This window comes from Leishmania martiniquensis, chromosome 29 (assembly GCF_017916325.1).
Source record: "Leishmania martiniquensis isolate LSCM1 chromosome 29, whole genome shotgun sequence".
Lineage (NCBI taxonomy): Eukaryota > Euglenozoa > Kinetoplastea > Trypanosomatida > Trypanosomatidae > Leishmania > Leishmania martiniquensis.
This window is the reverse complement of record NC_090164.1, coordinates 305,775-324,531: the sequence shown is the minus strand read 5'-3', so window position 1 is coordinate 324,531 and position 18,757 is coordinate 305,775. Positions and strand designations below refer to the sequence as shown.

The following is an 18,757-nucleotide window of genomic DNA, read 5'->3' as shown; positions in this document are numbered from 1 at the left end:
TGGTGGTCGCATCGCATTCGCGCTCTCCTTTTTCTCCCCTTCCCACACTTGACCTCTTAGCGGGTCTAGCTGTCATAGTCATACCGAGCAAGCTTAGCCGTCTGTTTGCGGATTGTAACAATATCAATTGGTGAACGTAGAGCTTCTACCAAGCGTGGAAGCGACACTTCGGCGATTTCGCCTCCCCCCTCTATATACTATTTTCTTCCTTGATAACCCTGAGAAAGTAAGTCATTGAGGTGTGAGACGCCAGCATGCTCACCCACCTTCTGCAGTTGGCCGGGTTAGCTCAGAAATGGCCCACGATTACACGTGAGGAGGTGGCCAAGCATAAAACGAGGGAGTCGTTATGGATCATCGTCGGCAACTCTGTGCTGGACATCACGCCACTCCTCGGGCACCATCCCGGCGGGGATGGGGCGTTGTTGAAGCGAGGTGGTGGCGCGAAGGACTGCGAGAAGGACTTGATGTTTCACGGGAGGGCCACACGCCGCGAAGCGCAGAAGTACAAGATCGGGGAGCTATCACCGCACGATGTTCAGAAAATCTCCCCTGGCCCTTCCACCGCTCCTCCGAAGACGGTGCCGCCACTGCAGTCTTCACCCGAGACGTGCGCGAAGGTATGTGTCCCAACCAACCTTCACGGAAGGCACCTGTACTGTAGCGACTCCGAGCAGTGGGATGACGGGGCCCATAATAATCCGTTGTCATCAAGCGATACGGATATCATTGCTGCATTGGGTGTTAGTGAGGTGCAGCCGACTCCCGTAATCTGATCTTCTTTCTTCTTCAATTCGCTTGTCTTAGAAAAAGGCGTATAAGTCGATGTTTCATTGAGATCAGCTTGTGTCAGAGCTGTTTTCCTCGTTTTCGTTTTCGTGCACTCGATGGTCCACGTCCAGGTGTGTGTAAGCGTAAGCAGAGAGCCTAGTGCGTTTTCGCCTTTCTTCAGTCTGTCTGCCGTATAAAATGTCAATGACTCTCGCGGGCTGTTACGCTGATGTTTCTTGAAGATACTTGTGTGATTTCTTCCGCTCCTCTTTTTTTCTCCTTCTACCTGAAAGAATACGCCTTATCTTGTTGTACGTCCCCTTTGGCAGCGGAGAAGAGAAAAAATGCAACCCAAGAAGAATGTAAGCGTCATTCAACATGAAATCCCTGCTAACCGGCGTGCCCAAAAGCGATATCGATGGTGTAGTTTAGTAGTCATCACAGCTTTGGAAAAACGTGTGCAGTAGTCCATTATTGTGAATTCCATTCCAACGGCGGCACACGACCAACAATAGCAGCCAAAAGAGGGGAAAATGAATGAATGCGGGGGGGGGGTAGTCGAGCACCCACACCCATACACATACACATACACATACAAACCTTCCTTTCAAAAAAGGCATATACGCGCTTCGCTCATCCCTAAACCGCCTAGCACGGAAGGAAGAGAGGGCGCGCAATCGACATTTCCCTTTCCCCCTCTTCGATGCCTTCTTCACTCGAAAAGCAGCATGTCTGTGCGTATGTGTGTCTGTGTCTGCGCGCACCGACATAATGCTTCTCTAGATCTATTTCTTTCTCCTTGATGTCTGCTCATTGCTTTGTCTTCTGGCTTCCTTTTGGTGCTTCCCGTGTTTATGTTTTGTAAAATTAAGTTTTCTTGTTTTCGAGGTTTCGGCAAATGATTGGCTTGACGGAAGTGATGGGTTCTACTTCTCCTTCCGTTATAGTCGTCGGATGTTGAAAAGGGCCAAGGCGTGAATTCTTTTTGAATAGGACATGCCCATGGGGACTACCTGCGGTAAAGCTAGGAGTACCTCGTCAGCTCTTTTCTCCGACTGTTGACCTTGCTGCTCCCACCCTGAGGTAATGAATCCTAATTCTCCTTTGAGGTGGATTGGTGGTCTACGCTCTTTCATGTTCAGCTCCACACAGCTCAGCTTGCCTTCTGGGGGTGGCGGTGCTAGGGAAGCATGGAAACGAGACAGGCATGCCTTGAAGAAGATCCATTTTTTTTGTTCAGCTGTCTCTTTGAGAGAATCGGTACAGGGTAGCCTTTGTCGCAGCGTTTCTCTTGCCCCTTCTTGTTTCCGTCAGTGTACTTTGACCACTTTTTTTTGTGCGTCGTTGGTCTGTTGCTCTTCTTTCACTGTGTTTTCTCGCTTCACCCGAGTGCTTCTTCCATCATCAGCCGTTCCTCTCCTTTTCCCTTTTAAGTCACTTTTTCGTGTTGCTTCGCGCTTGACTCTTTTTTGTTTACAAAAGCTAATCTGCCTGCATGTACAACTACAGAGGCGGTCCTCTGAGTTTCAGCGTCACCAACGAAAGAGAGGGATACATGTAGCTTCTTTTCACATTCAATAAAAAACTGACCAAGATCGATTCTATCATACGGCATAGCAATCCCTGATCATGAATAGAGGCTCATTACGCGCAGACTCCTCCAAAAAAAAGAGCCTTACTGTCTCACCGAAGAAGCAACGCAAGGGAGGTTCGCCCAAAATGCTCTTTCTCTATGAGAATAGGACGCCTTTGTCCAATTACCGTTCCTCCATACCACCTTCTTTCATCATTACTTTGCGTTTCGTCGTGCCTCTGTGCCACCTCTTGCACAAGATCAAGGAAGAGAAGTGTCGGCGATCCCACATCTGAACGTGCTCGGTCATCAGGGCCCCTCTTCTTATTTCTTAGGTTTTGTAAAGCAGTGCTTTTACTACGATTGAATCCTCAGCTCACGCCGAGGTAGTGGGCGAAGCTACGTAAAAGAAACGCACCACGGCTGCGGACGTTTTTTCCCTATTTCCTGCTCATAGCAGCACGCGGTGAAGCTGGGAAAAAGGCGTGCGACTGTCTCTCTCCCCTCCGCTCTCCCCCCTTTTCACTCCCTTTTTTTTCCCCTTTTGAATCTCTCGTCGGGGCTGCTCGCTGCTGGGGCTTCGGTTGGGAGGCAGCTCATTCGCTCTTTTCCAGCGTCTCGCTGTTTCCTCTCTTCACTCGCGCATCCCTTTGTCAGTTTTTTTGTTTTCACTCTGACTTTTCCCTCCGTATTTCACAAGCGCACAGCACACACTCCAGCGCTTTTATCGAAGTACGGTATTGCTGCCCTAGCGAAGAGCTGAAGCAGGGTAGACCTCTTACTCTTCAGTTCGATACTATCGTAGCGCGCACCTTTACTCATACAAGAAGCCCTACGCATTTCTCTCACATCGAATATGCTAAGCGATTTGCTTTTCCTTAGCGGGCTTAAGAAGCGCTGGCCTGTTCTGAGTGAAGAAGAGATCCGCATGCACAACACGCGGCGATCTTTGTGGATCGTCTCTGGGAACTCAGTGTACGATGTTACCGGGATGCTAGGAACGCACCCAGGCGGTGAGGCGGCTATCCTGCGGCGTGGGGGCGGGTCGAAAGACTGTAAAGCCGACTACACGTTACACAGTCACTACGCACGTCGGCAGTGGGACGATCGCAAGGTGGGAGAAATCACTCCCGAGGTTGCCCTAAGACTGTTCCCGCCGCGTACCGTGACGCACGAGGCGAACACCCGATCCGTTACAGCATGTCCTGCAGGATCATCACCTGTGGGTATCACGCGGGCGCACATTAACGGTGGCGAGCAGAGCCACACGCGCACAGTGGATACATACGCCAGCACCACAACGACACCAGACCAGCAGTATTGCCGCTACGATTTCGGACCGTGCCCACAGTGGGTACGCTAATTACCTTGGTTTTTTGTGTGTACATGCGCCAATGTCTGCAAGTACGCTGAGCGACGACGCGAGGCTTTGCACGACCAGTTTCTAACACGTGGCTCTCACGTTCCTTCTACCAAGGCCTCTTGAGGCGTCCATGTCGTGACGCAGAGGAACCGGAAAGGTAAGCGAGTACACAAGCGAGCACATTTTGCACTTCTTCCCCTCTGGTAGCATTCGGCCAACGGAAGAAAATGCTTGAATACCTTTTCTGTGTCTATGCGTGTGCGCGCGGTTGTGGGTATCATTCAACTCACTCACAAACATCCCAAAGGAAAAAACTGCGGCAGTGCTCCTCTTTTTTTTTCGGTGTTCTGCGTTGGGGTCGAGAAAGAGAGAGAGAGACCAGAAAAGCTGCGTTGAAAGCAAATGAGCAGTGCCGGTCCGTGCGTGTTTCATAAGGCAACGTTAGCCCGTTTTCACACCTCACTGATTCTGCATGAGCGCACTGTTTTCTCCTCTGTTTCCCACCCTGTAGGCCACTCACCTTTGTCTTCTGTTTTTGTTTTCTACCCTGTCAACTCTTTTGCTTTCTCAGTCACACATAGCATATATGAATGTGCGTGTGTGTGGATCTGCGCGCGTGTGTTCAACTTTTCTTTCTCTTTATGACTTGCTTCTCCACGCGCGACTTTCCTCCCTCTACCCTTATGTGTCTTTGTCACCCTGTGGGTGCCGATGAATGCAATATAGAATCGGACAGCGGAGAGAGGAGCGAGCGGCGGCATCTCTCTCTCTCTTCACTTCTGATAATAGACAGAAGAAACGAAGAGAAAAAAGCAAACAAAAGCTGCAGACGCATAACTTGACATGAGTGCCACAACCTGACAACTAACCTCAACACCTGTTTCCTCTTCTTTCCTCCTTTTGTCCATCTTCTGCGCACTCGTTTCCGTTGTTTTACTCGCATCTCCCCTCTTGCTCTCTTATTCAAAGGTGCTTTCCCCCCTCCCCCCTCCCCCTCTCCTCCCGAGCTCTTCCATCTTTCTCCTTTCACTCCCCTCTTTTTACGTGTGTGTGTTTGTGTACTTTCGCCTCTTTCCACTATACTTCAGCTTCCCCTTCGTTATGCTCTTGATTTTCTCCCGAGTGCATCATGACAAGGAGTGCCTCGGTGCGTGGTACCGCATGGGGTCCAGCACCCCACGCTCCGTGTGGGGAGGCCAAGCAGACCCCATTCCTCGCAATGCAGATCCGCCTCTACCGGTGACAAAGGGTCAGGTGGCTACGGCGTGGCGAAGTCAGAGGGACACATCACTGCTGGTGTGGGTGGTGAGGTTCTGGATGGCGCTGCGTCGGAGCGACCCGCGACAGCGGGGGCGCCTGTGCCCTCCGAACGGTATGCGCTGCGCCAACGCCACTGCTGGGCATGTTACCCACCCTTCACAGCGTACCGCCAGGGAGCCTGAGCCGCCCCGAGGAGGATGCGCCACGTGGTGGCTGCGGGAATGCTGGTGACACTGAAGTGAGGTGTGAATCGGGGGTGGGCTGAGCTCGAGGCGGCGCGTTGCTGCAACGCGTATCTACCGGTGCTGCGCATCACACGAGTCGGGGCGTGTGACAGGACGGGAGGAGAGTGGAGCTCGACTTCTGCTGTACGTCGGAATGGACTCGCTGACGAAAAATGTTTTTTTTTATAAGCATGTTTTTCTCCTTCTCTTGGCTTCAAAGCTAAGGGTATTTCCTGTCAACTAGCGTGAGCGGTATGAAGGTTTCCTGTCCCAAGTTCGTGGTAGAATACGAACCCAACCACGCAACCTGAGAGGCGAGCTTAATGCGAAGAAGAGGCAGCAGCAGAGGTCAGAGGAGATGACCAGTCGTCTTTTTCTTCGCTCTCGGGACGTCACTGGGAAGGTGAGGAGCAAATGGTGAGAGTTGACTTTTGAGTCTCGCTTGCCTGAAAAGGTCTCGAGTTGCACAGCCCCAGAGCTCTTCTCGCCGCAAGGTAGCAGGGTCTCCCCACTTGCGCTCTGCTGGGTTTGAAGCGCACCGGCGTCACCGGCTTCAGCTGTGACGTCTACCTCTTCTCTCGTGCCTGCTCCTTGTCGTTTTGGCTCTCTCTCCACCGCTGGTGCTCTCGTCGTCCCCCTCTGGGCATGTATCTGAAGACTTTAGCGCGATCGACACGTTTCTCGTTTTTTGACAAGCACTGCCCAGATAGCACGAGAGCGCCATCCATCCACACGGAGGGATAAACAAAGGTGTCTCTAATTCACCCCTTTCTCCCACGCAGGTGAGGATGCTTACGCAAGCCTTTGTGGGAACTCTCTTCGAGGCGCCGGAGCGGCACACGCTGAACATTATTCAGGACGCCCTAGTCTTGGTGCGTGATGGCACGATTGAACAGGTGATCAATCCGGCGACCGATGCAGAAGCCTACGCAAGCGCTCTCGATGCAGCGTCGGCCGCTGGCCACCTCACTTGTCTCAAGAAGGGACAATACCTGATCCCTGGACTTATTGATCTGCACGTGCATGCGCCGCAGTGGCCACAGCTTGGCATGGCACTTGATCGAAATTTGGAGGAGTGGCTGCAGCAGTACACATTCCCGTTGGAGGCGCGTTACAAGGATCTTGAGTTTGCGGAGAAGTCGTACAACTCGCTCGTGTCCACGTTGCTGGCGAATGGTACGACGACTGTGGCGTACTTTGCGTCAATTCACCTAGAATCCAGCCTTCTTCTTGCACGCATCTGCTTGGCGAAGGGACAACGCGCAGTGGTCGGCCGCGTTTCGATGGACAAGGCTGATCAGTGTCCGGAGTACTACCGCGACGCATCGCCGGAGGAGTCTGTAGCGCAGTCAGAGGCCTTTGTGGAACAGGTGCGTGCTCTAAAAGGAAACGCCGACGGTCTCGTGCTCCCGGCTGTTATTCCGCGTTTCATTCCGAGTTGCACTGATGAGACGCTGCGTGGATTGGGCGAGCTGGCGAAGAAGTACCGCTGCCACGTGCAGACACACTGCTCTGAGAGTGATTGGGAGCACAACTACGTGATCCAGCGTCACGGCAAGCACGACGCCTGCTCCCTTGATGACTTCGGACTCGTGACTCGTCGGACCATCCTGGCGCACTCCAACTACCTCTCCACGGAGGATATGCTACTGGTGAAGGAGCGCGGGGCAGCTGTGGCTCATTGCCCGCTGTCTAACTTTTACTTTTCCGGCGCCGTCTTCCCACTGCAAAAGGCTTTGGACATCGGCGTGCATGTGGGCATGGGGACTGACATCTCTGGAGGTCCGAGTGCCTCTCTGTTCGATGTGTGCCGCTATGCGCTCGTGGCAGGCCGCGCGCTGGATAGTGGCACCGATCCGTGTCTGAGTGCAACAGAGCGCAGTCAGCACCGCGGCGCCCGCGTGAGCAGCGTAGAGGTGTTCTTCGTGGCTACCACCAATGGCGGTATTTCACTCGACCTCAAGATCGGCCGCATCGCTCCAGGCTACAAGTTCGATGCACTGGTGATCGACACGACGCTTCCAAACAGCAGCCTGGTGGTCTTTGAGGGCATCGACACCCTGGAGGACGTCTTCCAAAAGATCGTCTACAACGCGGCACCGCACAACGTCGTGCAAACGTACGTGAATGGGCGTTTGGTCTCGCAACGGTGAAGCAGGTGTTGGCGACACCAAACGGCGCAGCTTGTCGTTGCGCGCGATGGGCGTAACACCGCGAGGAAATCAGCTCAGTGAGGAGCAGTAGAACATATCAGACAAACGAATTGGCCACCGCGAGTGGCCGATGAGGCACATATTTGGATTTCTTTTTTTTTCGTTGTAAAGGTAAACCAGTGCTGTTTTTTGTTCTGGCAGCGAGCAGGGGGAGAGGAAAGAGGAAGGAAGGGGGAGGGGGCAATGCTGATACTTGTGGCCAAGCTTGACTTTGCACCTGCCCTGACCCTCTCTCCTCATTATCTTTTTCTCTTGCTCTTTGCAAAGAAAATTTCCTCTTATTCAAGTCTATTTTGAACTTGTCGATCAGCACGGCCAGGTGGAGGATATGAAGCAGGAGTTCGATGGCACGATCCCATCTCCTTTGCCGTGCGTGCGCGTCTCTGACGTCTCTCCTCGGAGCACTTTGCATTCTACCTCTGGTGACTAGTTGAGGTTCCTGGGCCAGCGATTCGGCTTTGTTTTTTATTATTGTTTTTCTTACGCCCCCCCGACCTCTCTTATGCTACGCGGTCTCGAGGCGCCGTAACGTGTTGAAGGCGCTTGTGCGCAAGAAAAAAAAGAACGGGGACGCATGCCATTTCCACGCACTGGACTGGGCGTACCAGGATGCGTGTGTACAGAGCGGCGGAACGCATTTCGTCTCCAGTCCCCCCCTATCGTGTTGTACTGCTCTTGTATTGTGACTGAGGTTTGCCATCATGTCGCTCGTGGCAGCCTCGGGTGGCTTCGGTCGCGCCGGCAGATTTTTTCTCATTTCTTGAAAAAAGGATCAGCACCACCTATCGCATCTCCTCCTTTAGTCTCTGCATCGTTGTATCCCCTCCTTTCTCTCTCTCTCTCTCTCCTTTTACGCCCTGCGCGTTGCCGCGCATGCAAACACACCCGACAAAGAGATCGCCGGTGACCTCACTCGTATTTAGTCATGGAAGAGCCGAAGCAGACGCTCTACATTCGAGGACTGCCGGACAAGTCGTCGGCCAATGAAGTGCGTCGCGCTTTGTATCTGTACTGCACTCAGTTTGGACCTGTGAAGGCGGTGCTTTACAGGAAGTCGAAGGAATTTTACGGCCAGGCATTTGTAGTGTTCACAGACGTCGGCACGGCCACGACGGCTCGCCGATCGCTGCACGATCGAATGTTCTACGGCCGCCAAATCCAGGCCTTCTATGCACACAGCCAGGCATTCTGCGTCACACCTGGCGAGCGTCGCCGCCGCGATCTGGCGCGCGAGAAGAAGCGCTTGCGCGCGTTGCAGAAGAAAGGATAAGGACCCACCTGGGAGAGCACATGTGTCTCTTTGAGGGCAAGAGGGGTGCCGCGGCTCGTGCTCGTGGGGCGTCTCTCGTTTGCTGGCGTGCCGGTGTGGGTGAAGAATGTGACCCACCGCCACTGTTGAGTTGCCCAATCTATGCCGTTGCCACTGAGCTGATGAGAAAAAAAAGTGCATTCTGACCAGCATCTGTGAGGGTCTCTGAGAGTCGAATAGGCTAAGAATCACGCGACTTCCCCACGCACGCCACTAAAAAGCGCGTGTCGCGGTGCATGCAAGCTGGCTCTCCCGCGCTTCGAGGCGCAACACAGTCTACTTGCTGAGCAGACTGTCCCCTTTTCAGGCCTCCCTCTGCCGCTCTTCGCCTACAGAGGCGCATTTACTGTCCTTTTCTTTCCGTATCTTCCGTTCAACTTCTTTTGGTGTAACATTTTTCCTTCACCTTCGACTCGTACGTTGAGGAAAGGGTGCTTGGTGCATCGACTAGAATTCTCCCCCCGCTTCAAGGCGAGTGCGGTGCACTTGTGGTGACTTGTTTTTCACCTCGCGGAATGGGCTCTCGTGGCTCGCCGGCGCACCTGCGGTGTAGCCAAGAGCATGATTTCTCTGTAGCAGATCCAGTCGAGCGCTTCGTACAGGCGCTGGAACAATTTATATGGCAGGCAGCCACCTCCTTATCCTATGACAGTCACGCAGCCGATGGACATCTCAGTAACCGTTTGACAGGCAATACTCCGACCCGGTGCCGCAGCAGGACACTCGTGAGCCGGGTACGTATAGCACGCTCACTGGAGAGTGCTTTGAGCGCGGCTGCACCGCCTGACTGCGGCCCGCGTGGTGACAGCGTGATAGAAGCCGGGCTGTACCTTCTCCGCCTCACTCACGTGCTAGAGAGGCGAGTTTTAGACGGGCTGCAACAAGAGATGCACCATTCCATGAACAGCGAAGCAGCTCTGCCATTACGCGAGGCTCAAGCATCGGCGACGAGTAGCAGCTCCGATATGGGAAAGCGATATACTGACACAAGCACTATCCGCCGCCGAGGACGGCGCTACACAGTCCCGGGGACATCCCTTCCTCTTCGGTCCTCCGCGCAGTCCGTCGACCTTCTGCCCGCAAGGAGGTCCACAAGCTCCTCGCCCGCCGAAGGCGAGGTGGTGTGCAATCTCGTCCGCTACCACGCGGAGCTGACGTTGGGGCTGCAGCAGAGCATGCTTTGGTGTATATGCCAACTCGACACCGGCAACGTGTTTCTTACCGAGGAAGATGGCGGAGGCTGCGGCGTTTTGACCCCTTCACGCGCTGCGCGGGTGCAATGGCTGTTTCTCGACGCAATTGTGCAATCCGTCACGCACCTCCAGCAGCGGTGGCGCGAGGGCCCGGTATGCGCCGCATCTGTCGAGGCTGTTGGAGAGGCGTCTGTGGTGCTGGATCGACTTGGGCAGGCTGCACAGGCACTTCGGCACCCCTCGCTCTCCCCGCAGCTGCAAGTGTTTGAGGTTTCTGGAAGCGGAACGGCGCGCCGGAGTCCGCCGCCGTTCACCTCGTGGCAGTCTGACTCATCCGGGACGCGTGTCTCTGCTGACGCAGGTGTACTGCTGCATGGCGCCTCTCCTCAGGCGGTGGCAGGCGATCCGAGCCGGATCAACGGATGCCTCGGTGTTGTCGGCGCCGGCTACGCGGCTAAGCTCGCCGCTCAACAGCTATGGATTGCCCAGGAGCTACTGTCTCAGCGCTTTCCAGCGCACACTGCTGCGTGGGAGGTTCTCGAGCGGGCTCGCTTTTTTGTCGAGTCGGCTCGAAGCCCGACGCCTACGGTGCCCCGAAGCGACAGTCTGCAGCAGGTCGCTGCACACGTCGCGACGCCGTCACGTGTACCTGCTGTCGACCTTGAAAGTGAGCGGCCCCACTCGATCGGCGGGAGCACAACACCTCCGTGCGTTGCTGCAACGCAGCGAAAGAGCGAGCGCCCATATGATCTGCAGCAGGAGCCGGCGCTTCCTTCCAGAGGACTGACTTTCAGTGAGGAGCGGGCAGCGGTCGTGGCAGAGGATGCCTCCAGCTCCATGACACACGCCGCAGTGTCCGAGAGTCGCGTATCCATCGAGTCTACTGGTGGCCAACTGGCACCTTCGGGGCCATCTTTGTTGCTCCCAGTAGCTCGGTGCGCTCTGTGGGACAACTTCTTAGCGACGAGCAACCTCTCGCCAACCGCGACGCTGCTTGCCATTCAGCATTTGGCAGCGGGCGCAATCTCGTCGCCGTCCCAGAGTGTTGCGCAGCGCCCGCGCTCGCGGTGCCCCGCCAGCCACAGCGGCTCCCTTTCTGAGGTTCCCGTGAACAAGCCAGGAGTACGATCCTTCAAGAAGGATCGCCCTCGTGACTACAGCAGTCAGACAGAGCCCTGCTACAGTAGGGTTGGGGCACTTGTCTCTGTCTCCGTTCACGAGGCACACCCGCAGTAGTGTACGCTGAGCAGTCCAACTATCGATTCTGTTAGGGCTGGGCCCTCAAAAGAGCACAGCCTTGCGGACGCCGCCTCTTACCATGGGGATTGCTAAAGTTGAAGCACTCCTCTTTGGTTCTGCCAGGCAGCGCAGGCCTTGACCAACTGCAATCTGGTAGACTGACCTCGTCCTTATCCCTCACGCACGACTAAGCGCCTTTCGTATCCCTTTCTGCTTCGTCTGTCTCCCCCCTGGCTCCATGGGGCTTATCCTGCCCACGCTCACCTCCCTCTTCTTCCCACGCACCGGTCTGCCGGGTAGGGCATGCAAGCTGGCGGGAGCTCTGCGGAGAAGCAAAGGAGGGCGATGAATAGAGGGGAAGATGAGTGCGTCTGTTTTTATTTCCTCTCTCGTTTTATCGTTTTTTCCTCCCCTTTTTTAGACACTGCGCGTACTTTCTGCCCATAGCACCTTCAACGCCTTCGCTGCTGCTTCAGCCGCAGTGGGCTGGTGAGTTTTGTCACCGGAGAGAGAGAGAGGGCCTGCGGAAGGGATGGAAGAAAGGAAAGAGAGGTCGACTGCTGCGGCATAATCGGTAGTGTTGCACGTGAAGGTGCAAATTTCATCGTTTTTATTTATTTATTTCTGCGTTGTTTTCTCAACGCCCTGATGGTGTCTGCCACCTCACCGGAGTGCCGGGCCCAGTACCAACTCTGTGGGGAAACGGAGAGCATGCAGCCGGTACTCGCGTACAGATGCGCACTCTTTGGTTTCGGCAGACGGTCCTCGGCTGGCGCTGTGCTGAGGAGGCCAGCTGCCATGATCAGGTTCGAACCCACTCACCGCGTGTCGTGTCGAAGATTCAGCAAATATGCGCACCAACCGAGTTTCTGCCCTTGTTGGGCTGCGGTGGTAGGAAGTGGCATCCTGGCTTGTCGCCTGCGGTGCACGCCGTCGAACTGTAGCGGTCTGTAGGGCGCCAAAGAGTGTCGGCTGTTTCAGCACGTGGGCGACTCCTCAACGCGGCGCTGTAGTTTTTACGAGATGCTTGTTGCATGCCTCTAAGAGAGTGCGGCCCTTCAGGTTTCAGCGCTCCGGTGTAAGGAGGGAAGAGAAGTACGGCGGCGGCGTATCTGTGCTAACACAGCGGGCTACACGTATAGGCGCATGGGCCCTCCACCTCGCAAAGACGATGCCGAGGCAGGGACAGTCCGACTTCGCCGCGATGACCTCGCCAGGCATATCCAATTCATGCCTGGCTCCATACATACGACCGAAAGAATGACACGAGAAGTTCTCCATGAGATGCCGAACGGCTCTGCGCCCAGCCCTCAGGTTATGGGGCTGGCCACCAACTGGCATCGTTCCTTTGATGCCCAACAAAGGAAAGGACGACCCAACGGCTCTGGAGCAATTCTGGGGGATTTTTCTCCATGAAAACTACCTGAAGCAGCCATGCAATCAAGACACCTCAACATGGCACCACGCGGGCGGCGTCGCAGAATCTTTATACCGGTACTGGACTGCGTTATGCTTAAGAGAGCTACCCTCACCACGGTGCCAAGTGACCGCTGGGCGATTTAGCCTATTGAGCACGCTGAGGACAGATCTGAACCAGTATCTTCGGTGATGGGTGACGCTTTACGAACCTCTTTCCCCAGAGCAAACGCGAAACTGCGTTGCGCCTTAATCGCCGAAATCGATGCGCCAAGATAGTGCCTACCACAGCGACAGAAAGGCGCAGAGACGCTAGGCTCAGAGTTCCACGCCGACCCTGGCCCTCACGGCGGCCTAAACGTACTGGATGGGAAGACAAATTGCCCATGTACCCACAGTGGTCCCGGCCCACCACCTATGCACAGCTGCAAAGTTTCTTTCACGCATGCGGTAGGAATTCACAACTAACAGCGGTGGTAGCAGGGAAAGCTTTTCATTTACTAACCGCCTACGCGATCCATTTCAGATACCCGACGGGCGGCAGTTCCTGGAAAAGTACCCTCCGCATCGCCTGATCACCGCCCTCCCTCCCGGGTCGGTTCACGCCAGCTATCCGAAGAGCAGGCCCTGAGAAAAGGGCACGGCCCCGAAACACCCCCCGGCCCGCCCCCAATACCGCAGACCACGCGCGCAGGAAACGGGACAGGGCGGCCGCCGCCCCCAAGGCGGAGAAAGAAGGCCGGCGCATTGGCAGCGAGGCGCGGGCAGCAGTCGACAAGTCATTTGGCGCCCGCCCCCGCCCGGCGATGCTGCCAAGCCACCTTTGCATGCTGCTCGGGCGAAGGGCCTCGCACCCGCTGCGCGACGATGTGGAAAGCACGTGCCCGCCACAGCCGCATAGCCCCACCGCCAACGCCCCGCTTTGGAGGCCGCCGACTTCCTTCCCCATGCGGAAGCCCAGCGCCGGCCAGGCAGAACGGTGGCAGCAGCGCCTGCCGGGGGGGTCGACGCGCCCCGGGTAGGCAGAAGGCCCCGCACTAGAGAGGCCGAAGGCGGGCGGCTCTCCCACTCGCTGGGCGACGGATTTACCAGACGCCCGTCGCGCCCGCACCCGCTTTTTCAGGAAGCCCGGGAAGGCGCGGCCCACGCCCAGAGCCCCACACAGACCCGCCGGGCGCCCACCCCGCCGTTGTGGCGCACCGCCCCGCACGGACCCCAGCAAGACACCCCGGCCGCGCCACGCCATCCGCACCGCTGGCCTCACACCCGCAGCACCCACCGCAGGCGGCGTCATACGGGCCCTGCTGCCGTGCGCCCCGGGGGGGAGCCAGCCGAAAGGTGCCACCGCACGTACACGCGGGACGATGGCGCCGCCAGGGCGCGTTTGGGGACCCCGTGCGGGCGCGATGGGGCTTGCCACCTGGGGGCTCTTTGCGCGCACGCCACCCGATGGGCGGCGGCCGGCGGAGTGCCCCCGCCAAGGGAACGCAGACGGCGCGCCGGCATTGGCGCCCCCCCTTCTAGGCGCGCAGCGCAAGCCCCGCCGCCCTGATGCTGACGCGCGCGTCTGCCACCGACTTTGCAATCGGTGGTTGTCCACAAGGCCCTTGGTGGGGGTGACGCGCTGGCAAAGCGGGCGCGAGCCGCATGACTCGCAGACACGGCTGCCCTTGCCGGCGCCAGGCCGACATCCCGAGCCCCGCCGTGCACCACGCGGGGGTCTACAGCAGGCTGCGCCGGGCGCGTCTGGGCTGGCGTTGCCCAATGCCAGGGGGGCGCGGTCGCCGGATACACCATGTTTCCTCCGAGCCGAGCATGCGATCGCCGATGCCTTGGGCTGCCGCTTGCGTCGCGCGGCCCCCGGGGGAAGCGCAGGGCGCCGGTGGCGTGTGGGCTAAGGGTGCGTGGCTCGTGCTTCCTGTTGCCCGTGGGCGCTGCGGCGGACAGGGCGCCACAAGGCGGCCGCGGCAAGACGCCCAGGCGCGCCACCGCGACGGCTGCCAAAGGGGGGGGGGGCGGGGCGAAGGCGGAGGGCGCCACCTACGCCAGCGACCGCGTGGAGGCGGAAGCGGCTCCGCCGTGGTTTGCAAGTGCGGGCGCCGCGCGCACGCACCTTGAAGCGCAGCCGAAACGGCGCATCGCATCCGAACAGGGCAGCCGGCGGAGAGCAGGGGGGTTGCGGTGGTGGTGGAAAGGGGCGTGCATAGGCTCGCGAAACTGCCCGAAAGTGCGCGTGTGCGGGGTGTGGGGTCTCGCCCCCTGCCGGGCGAGCGAACGCGGCGCCGGCGCCGGAAGCGTGGCGAGAACGCCGCGGCTTTCACGATCGTCTCCGCCAAACCGCCCTTTGGGGGGCCGGCGCACAACATTGTGGGACGCCGCGGCTACGGGCAGCGTGGGAAAGCATGGTGCGCCGGAAAGGCTGCGAGGCTGCGAGCGTCTTGGCGGGGGCCTGGCAGCAGCCTCGCTGGGGTTTATCTTTCCCGCTCGTGGGTCGTTGCCGTTCGCTGCCTAACGGGTGCGGCCGCCTTTGCCCTCGTGCGGCGCCATGTGTGCTGTGCACTTGGACCGAGGCACGCGTTTCGCCGAGACCCGTCCGGCTCTGAGCGCGCAGCGCGCGTGCGAGGATGAGGCGGGGGTGGGTGGGAAGGAAAGCGGCCCGCTGGGTGCACGGCTCGGTTGGTCTGGCGGCGGTTCGGCTTTTGGTGCCATGGCGCAGTCGCGGCGCCACGTGGACAAGAGGGGTGTGGCGATCTGCGCCTCCTTGCCGGGGTGTCTGTGGGTGGGCAGGGGTGGGGAAGGTGAGGTGCTTTGGGGCGCATCTCGATTTCCTAACACACTGCTGCTCTTTGATCTGAAGGTCTGTTAGGTGGTTCGCGTCCCGCTTTGAGGCGGGGGTAAACCGTTTTCCTTCTCTCCATCGCCTCAACTTTTCCGAAATGATAGCAAAATTGAGTTGCCATCTGGGAGTGTCTGTGGCTGTGCAGGTGATCAAGACTTTTTCACTATGAGGCTGCATTGCAGAGCAGTGGATGAGAGGCTCGTCTGTGGCAATGCGTGGCCTCTCCGATGAGCAGTCACGCATACGTTTGGCTCTCTGCCGCTTTCTTTCTCTGCAACCTGCGTCACGCGCTTTCCGCCGTCCTCCTCTTTTTCCTTGCCGCTTTGCCTGATGTTGTCCTGCGCCGCGGCACGTTCCTCTCTCTCGCTCCCTCCCGCGGGCGCGCATACACACACCTACCCACAGACACGTGCACGAGCGTCCACCATCACCTCAAGAGAAGGGGGTTTAGGCGACTGATTCGTTTTTTCTTCCGCCTTTGTTCTTTGTTCTTCGCCTCTTGTGACACTTAAGTGCGCCATTTGTCGGTGCTGCGTTTTCTGAGGGGCGCTTTCATTTCCGTTTTTTTTTTTCGGGAGGAATAAGAGTAGTTCGACACACGGCCGCACTCGGAAGAGCTGTTGTTTTGTCTCTTCTTACGCCTCTGCTGCGTTTCGGCCACTCGTCTCTTCTGCCTCCGTCTCCAACACAGCGCACTAAAGCGTTAACGGTGGGCGCCATGTCCGCTTTTCCCAGTGGCCCAATCCCAGCAGACTTGGAGAAGTCCATGCTGGAGATCATGCGCGATGTTGGCCTCAGCACACTGAGCAAGAATACTCTGCGCCGGCGTCTGGAAGTAAAGTACAAGATGGACTTTACACAGCATACGACGGAGCTAGACCGGCTAGTGGGGAAGCTGATGACGACCCCTGAGATACAGCGGGAGCTCGCCAAGATACAGAGGGAGAAGGAGGATGTCAGCGCCCGCCGCTCGAAGCGCGAGCGCAGCCCTGGCAGCGCCAAGAAGTCGAAGGGGAAGGAGGTGAAGCGCGAGAAGAAAGAGAAGAAGCCGGATGACTACCCGAAAGGTGCCCTCTCTCCGTACATTATCTTTGTGAACGAAAATCGAGAGAAGGTCAAGGCGAAAAATCCGGAGATGAAGAACACCGAACTCCTCTCAGAGATGGGCAACCTGTGGAAGCAGATCTCCGAGGCGGAAAAGAGTCGCTATCAAAAGCTTGCTGATGAGGACAAGCTGCGCTACGATCGCGAAATGGCGGCTTACGTCGCTCGTGGCGGTGCTGTCTTGAAGCGTGGCGGCAAGAAGGCGAAGAAGGCGACGAAGGAGAAGGACCCCAAGGCACCAAAGCGCCCTCTGACCGCCTACTTCTTCTTTGCCAGCGACTACCGTGCCAAGCACGCAAACCTCCCAGCGAAGCAGCAGATGAGCGAGGCCGGCGTGGCGTGGGGTAAGATGTCCGCAGATGAGAAGAAGCCGTACGAGGAGTTGGCTGCCAAGGACAGGAAGCGGTATGAGACGGAGTGCGCAGCTCGCGGCTCGAAGTCGTCTCACTCGAAGGCCGCCGACTCCGCGTCGTCGTCCTCGTCGTCCTCGGCGGACTCGAGCAGCAGTGACTCCGATGAGAGCGACTAGGCGGGTATGGTGTCTGACAGTAAGGATGTCGACGACTCGCTCTCTCTCCGTTACTCTGTTCCTCTAGGCTTCCCCTCGTCTTTCTGCTGCCTTCGCCGCGCGCCCCAAGTGGCGCTACCTTTCTTTCAGACATTATCGCAGATGGTGATACCAACGCATAGACAGCACGTCCCAGGTGAAGGGGAGGGAGACTACGTAGCTTTCGAGGTACAGAGAGGATGTGATGGGTGGGTGCGCGGTAGGTAAAGCAGCTGAAGCATGTTCGGCTTACATTATAATGCGACGGAGCGCGCACCCAGTCTCACACGCACTCCCGCCTGCATTGTGATGAGGTTTAGCCGCGTTCTTATTTTTCGCTGTTTGACGTGGAGGAAAATGTGCGATGGAGAACGTGAGCGCCGCCCAGCAAACTCTTTCACCTTTTGCCTTACGCGGTGTCCTCTTATTTTTTCCTCTTCTTTTTATCCTTCTGAGACTTCTCTCGCCTTCGTGTGTGTGGTCGACCGACACGCAGCCTTCCCTCTAAGTTTGTCCTTTCTTTGTGTACGCTACGTGGCAGGCGTAACCGTCAGCCTCGGAGCAGGCCCCCCCTCTCTCCCTCCCTCCACGCCTCCCCCTCACTTACGCTTCAAGAGTGCCCTTTTTTTTTACTTTGTTAACCGTTCGCCGACTTCCCTATCACCACTTTCTTCGTTGACCGTCGTTGGAGCCGTCCGTAGAGACACCTGTGCCTCATGCTGCACTAGGGCAGAGCTTTCGGTCGATAAGTGGATGGCAGGGATGAAGTCGACTGCCTCAGGCCCTTCTCGCGGCATGTTTCCCTCTCCTCATATCGCGGCGGACCGGGTTAAAAAGAGTCACTCCTTTAGCACTTCTCCCGCCCTGGCCAGGCCCAGGCGTGTTCGCTGTTCCTTCGCCTTATTCTCCAGCTCTGCAAAAGTTGCTTGGTGGGCTACGACGCGCGCGGCCGGCGTTGGCGACGACGGCATGGAGACATGGCAGAAAATGGAGAGGGAAATCACGGGCATCACATGAGCGCATTATGCTCGGAATTGAGTGCGCAACCGCCGCTCAGTCGTCAGCGGGAGACGGAAGGGCTGCTCTCACTGAGGGAAAGGAGAGGAGCATCACTTTTTCTTTTCCCGTTCCCTTTCGCTTCTCTCTTCGCGACCTGTCCAGGGATTTCCGCGCTTCAAACGGAAAGCGCACACCAGCACAGCGAGGAACGCAGAGGCGAAGGAAAAGGGCGGCGGCGGACTCTGATAGAAAGAAACAGTACCAAAAAACGTCAACAAACCCCTCAGCGGCAGCGTAGGGTGGGACTTGCGCTGCGCCTCACGTTTTCGGCCGCACTCACATACACACACAGACACGAGAGGACGAAGGTGAGCGAGACTCTGTCAAGGGGGTGGGCGCCTTTCACTCGTCACGCGCCGCATTGGCGGTGGTGGGTGAGGTTAAGGCTATTTACCGCGCGCGCCTTCTTCGGAAAAGCAATGCGATTGTAGTGAGCAAGGGCCGTCAGACGGTGCTACGAGGGAGTGGGCGTGGGGCAGTGGGCACTGCAGGCGAGGGTAGATTCTCCTTCCTTTCCTGTGTGCCACTTGCCGCCTCGCCTCTTCTCCGCGTGTCTGGCCTCGCCAGCGAGGCATCAGCAAGAAGGGCCTGGGTGGCGAGTGCTCGAGCCTCCTCGCACTTCCACCGGTGAGCAAAGGAAGTTGCGG

At 57.4% G+C, this 18,757-nt stretch overlaps 6 protein-coding genes across 6 annotated transcripts; all 6 read left to right on the top strand.

Annotated features, from left to right (window-relative positions):
• Nucleotides 1-254: 254 nt before the first annotated feature.
• On the top strand, nt 255-776 carry LSCM1_04379 (uncharacterized protein; the record flags this gene model as incomplete). The annotated part of the gene is made up of 1 exon (XM_067321888.1): nt 255-776. One exon carries the CDS (start codon nt 255-257, stop codon nt 774-776), a length of 522 nt encoding a protein of 173 aa, XP_067176983.1.
• A 2,424-nt stretch (nt 777-3,200) lies between these two features.
• LSCM1_04378 (uncharacterized protein) lies at nt 3,201-3,707 on the top strand (the record flags this gene model as incomplete). The annotated part of the gene is made up of 1 exon (XM_067321887.1): nt 3,201-3,707. The coding sequence occupies one exon, from the start codon at nt 3,201-3,203 to the stop codon at nt 3,705-3,707; it is 507 nt and encodes a 168-aa protein (XP_067176982.1).
• A 2,272-nt stretch (nt 3,708-5,979) lies between these two features.
• On the top strand, nt 5,980-7,344 carry LSCM1_04377 (uncharacterized protein; the record flags this gene model as incomplete). Its single annotated transcript, XM_067321886.1, has 1 exon — nt 5,980-7,344. The coding sequence occupies one exon, from the start codon at nt 5,980-5,982 to the stop codon at nt 7,342-7,344; it is 1,365 nt and encodes a 454-aa protein (XP_067176981.1).
• A 985-nt stretch (nt 7,345-8,329) lies between these two features.
• On the top strand, nt 8,330-8,674 carry LSCM1_04376 (uncharacterized protein; the record flags this gene model as incomplete). Its single annotated transcript, XM_067321885.1, has 1 exon — nt 8,330-8,674. One exon carries the CDS (start codon nt 8,330-8,332, stop codon nt 8,672-8,674), a length of 345 nt encoding a protein of 114 aa, XP_067176980.1.
• A 554-nt stretch (nt 8,675-9,228) lies between these two features.
• Nucleotides 9,229-11,142, top strand: LSCM1_04375 (uncharacterized protein; the record flags this gene model as incomplete). The annotated part of the gene is made up of 1 exon (XM_067321884.1): nt 9,229-11,142. One exon carries the CDS (start codon nt 9,229-9,231, stop codon nt 11,140-11,142), a length of 1,914 nt encoding a protein of 637 aa, XP_067176979.1.
• Nucleotides 11,143-16,118: 4,976 nt separating this feature from the next.
• LSCM1_04374 (uncharacterized protein) lies at nt 16,119-17,033 on the top strand (the record flags this gene model as incomplete). The annotated part of the gene is made up of 1 exon (XM_067321883.1): nt 16,119-17,033. The coding sequence occupies one exon, from the start codon at nt 16,119-16,121 to the stop codon at nt 17,031-17,033; it is 915 nt and encodes a 304-aa protein (XP_067176978.1).
• Nucleotides 17,034-18,757: the final 1,724 nt, after the last annotated feature.